Source organism: Anarrhichthys ocellatus, unplaced genomic scaffold (assembly GCF_004355925.1).
Source record: "Anarrhichthys ocellatus isolate YVR2014 unplaced genomic scaffold, GSC_Weel_1.0 scaffold9405, whole genome shotgun sequence".
NCBI lineage: Eukaryota > Metazoa > Chordata > Actinopteri > Perciformes > Anarhichadidae > Anarrhichthys > Anarrhichthys ocellatus.
The window spans coordinates 1-1,376 of NW_022289379.1; the positions used below are offsets into that span (position 1 = coordinate 1).

At 41.1% G+C, this 1,376-nt stretch overlaps 1 protein-coding gene across 1 annotated transcript; it reads right to left on the reverse strand.

Annotated features, from left to right (window-relative positions):
* Window positions 1–424: 424 nt before the first annotated feature.
* Window positions 425–1,276, reverse strand: LOC116380890 (lactose-binding lectin l-2-like). Its single transcript, XM_031842713.1, has 2 exons — window positions 1,200–1,276; window positions 425–1,110 (listed from the first exon to the last, which is right to left on the reverse strand). The coding sequence occupies exon 2, from the start codon at window positions 1,012–1,014 to the stop codon at window positions 526–528; it is 489 nt and encodes a 162-aa protein (XP_031698573.1). The 5' UTR covers window positions 1,015–1,110; window positions 1,200–1,276; the 3' UTR covers window positions 425–525.
* Between the last annotated feature and the right edge of the window lie 100 nt (window positions 1,277–1,376).

Sequence of the window (1,376 nt, forward strand, 5' to 3'; positions counted from 1 at the left end):
ATAATGCTTATAAAGATTATCCTAGTAGCAAACAATGGGCCGGAGCTGAAACAGAAACTTTATAGACTTATCCCTCCATGACACAGGCACTTGCTCAATGGACAAGTGATTGATCATAGGTTAATAAAGCAGTTGTCATTCCCTTTGATTTTTGCCCTGAGATTTACTTTGGAGGAAAGCTCTAAACTCTTGATACCACCAATACATTCACCATCAAACAGTCCCTTGTATTCCTGATTGAGTTATAAGAAAAGGAGCTTTCCTGCCCATATTGTCAGTCAGATTCCCATCTTGCTAAATGAGGAAGGAATAAAAAAGAAAAAAAATATAAAAAAAGTATTCCAAATGTTTATACATATTTCCTTTGACCCACCATTTAAATGACCCGTGTTAGTGTCAAACATGAAAAGATTAATGAAAATACTTCTGTGAACAATTTTGCATCTTTATTGTTCAGGCTTTATGCATAATAACAGAGGAACAGGTGGAAAGTCAGAGTTCAATCAAACATAACCTTTTTAGTTACTAAGGACAAGTTGTGCGAGATGCACAGACAAATTGTAATCTATGAGAACATGGTTCATCATTCCATTTAATTTCTCTGCCAAAGTTTGTGTGAACACAGTCCTCACGTCCTTTAAAGTTGTTTGGTTCTCCTGAATGCCAAAAGACAAAGTTGGCTGAAGACCCATCAGACCACATCCATGTTCCTTCTTTGTGGATGTCACTGAGTCCGATCCAGGTCCACGCCTCAGCAGGGTCAAAGTTCTTGATCAGGAATTTGACAAACTTCTGTTCCTGCAGACTGTGGATTGACACCAGGTTGGCTCCCTCTCCGACACAGTGGATCTCTGCATCAGCCCAGGTCATGTCTGTGGCGAGGTACTTGTAGCAGCGGCCGTTGAAGCTGTACCAGAACAAGGGACAGCCGGCCCTCTTTAGAGTCATTTTATGGTCATCAGAAGGAGGCACAGCACCCAGAGCCAGACCAAACAAGAAGAGGAACAGAAGCATGTTGGTGTCTGTCACAGGAGCAGGATGAGGGTTGTTGTGTTGGAGTTGATCGAGACAGGCTGCTTTCTTATAGAGGCTTCAGAGAGGGTGTTGTCACTGTTGGCACAATATTATCATTAGTCGCTGAACACTTTCAGCAAACACACAGTATCTCAACATAAGCCGGAATACGACCAAAAGCTCACCTGGAGGAGGCGCATTGAAGATATAATTAATTGCTATAAGTTTTTATTTTTAATTTCCTCAAGACCCCATCCAACTGTCAGGGTTTAAGCAAGAAGAGTAGCATGGGATGGACCCAAACGCAGAGAGACACAGGATTAGAACAACATTTGACTGTGATTTTAATAAAACAAAAAATT